Source organism: Orycteropus afer, unplaced genomic scaffold, assembly GCF_000298275.1.
Source record: "Orycteropus afer afer isolate SDZICR_OR568_19922 unplaced genomic scaffold, OryAfe1.0 scaffold00048, whole genome shotgun sequence".
NCBI lineage: Eukaryota > Metazoa > Chordata > Mammalia > Tubulidentata > Orycteropodidae > Orycteropus > Orycteropus afer.
In genome coordinates this window covers 3,418,391-3,419,414 of record NW_006921635.1, presented here as the reverse complement: position 1 = coordinate 3,419,414, position 1,024 = coordinate 3,418,391, and the positions used below count along the sequence as shown (strand labels likewise).

General features: G+C 63.9%; 1 protein-coding gene across 1 annotated transcript in view; it reads left to right on the top strand.

The window, feature by feature from the left end:
* The first annotated feature begins 915 nt into the window (after window positions 1-915).
* The window catches only part of LOC103194828 (MLX interacting protein), an 81,897-nt gene continuing 81,788 nt past the window's right edge, over window positions 916-1,024 (top strand). The window contains 1 exon segment of the mRNA XM_042780577.1: window positions 916-1,024. This exon segment is cut by the window's right edge and continues 2 nt beyond it. Coding sequence (XP_042636511.1) covers window positions 916-1,024 — 109 coding nt within the window.

The window sequence follows — 1,024 nt, the reverse complement described above, 5'->3', positions numbered from 1 at the left end:
ATTGAGTCGGTTCTGACCCATAGCGACTCTACAGGACACAGAACTGCCCCATAGGGTTTTCAAGGCTGTAATATAACGGAAGCAGAGTGTCTCAGCAGACTGCCTCATCTTTCTCACGTGGAGCGGCTGGTGGGTTTGAACCGCTGAACTTTTGGTTACGGCCGAGCGTTTTAACCACTGCGCCAGCAGAGCTCCTAGAGGCAGACAGCTGGGTTGGAAATCTGGGCTGTCTTTTAAATTGGTGGAGCCAGTTTTCATCTCTGCGGATGTGAGGTCTCAGGGAGAAGTGTCCTTGTTCTCGCGTTGAACACATCCCTTTGGCATTCTGTGACTCTGTCTTGTCACCAACGAAATGGAGTTAACGGCCAGAGGGCTCGGAAAAATGAGAGAAGTTCGGGCCCTGCAGGGTACAGCTTCCCTGGAAGGAGGGAGGAGCCCCACCCCCAGCCACCACGTGGAGCGCCAGCCCCGCGGCAGCGAGAGGCCTCAGGGCGATTCCAAGGGGGACGCGGGGCAGGCTCGCCCCGGGTGGGGTCAGCAGGCCCTGCTCGGCCAACGCCACTCAAGCCAGGCGAGTGAGGGCCTGGTTACCGCGTCCTGCTGCCGCCCTGTCAGCACGGACAAGTAGCGGGGTGGCAAGGAGCGAGATACTGAGTCGTGGCCTTCGGGTCCCTTTTTTTTGTCCGCCTAGATCTGGAAAAGAGCTTCCGCGCCTTTAAGAGGCCGACGCGGGCAGCCGATTGGCTGAGGCGCGCCGTGACGTCACTCTGGGGCTGGCGCCGCGGCGCCCTCAGGCTGGACCCTCCCCCGCCGCGGCGCTAGCGGACACTCGGCGCGCGGCCCGGGCCGGCGCCCCTCAGCCTCATTTACCGCGTCGCTCGGGGCCCGGGGGATGCCCCCGGCCGCGCCCCCCTCATGGCTGCCGACGTCTTCACGTGCTCCTCGCGCCGGCCGCGCAGCCGGGGTCGCCCTGTGCTGCTCAAGCCCCAGGTACCCGAGGACGACGATGACTCGGACACGGACG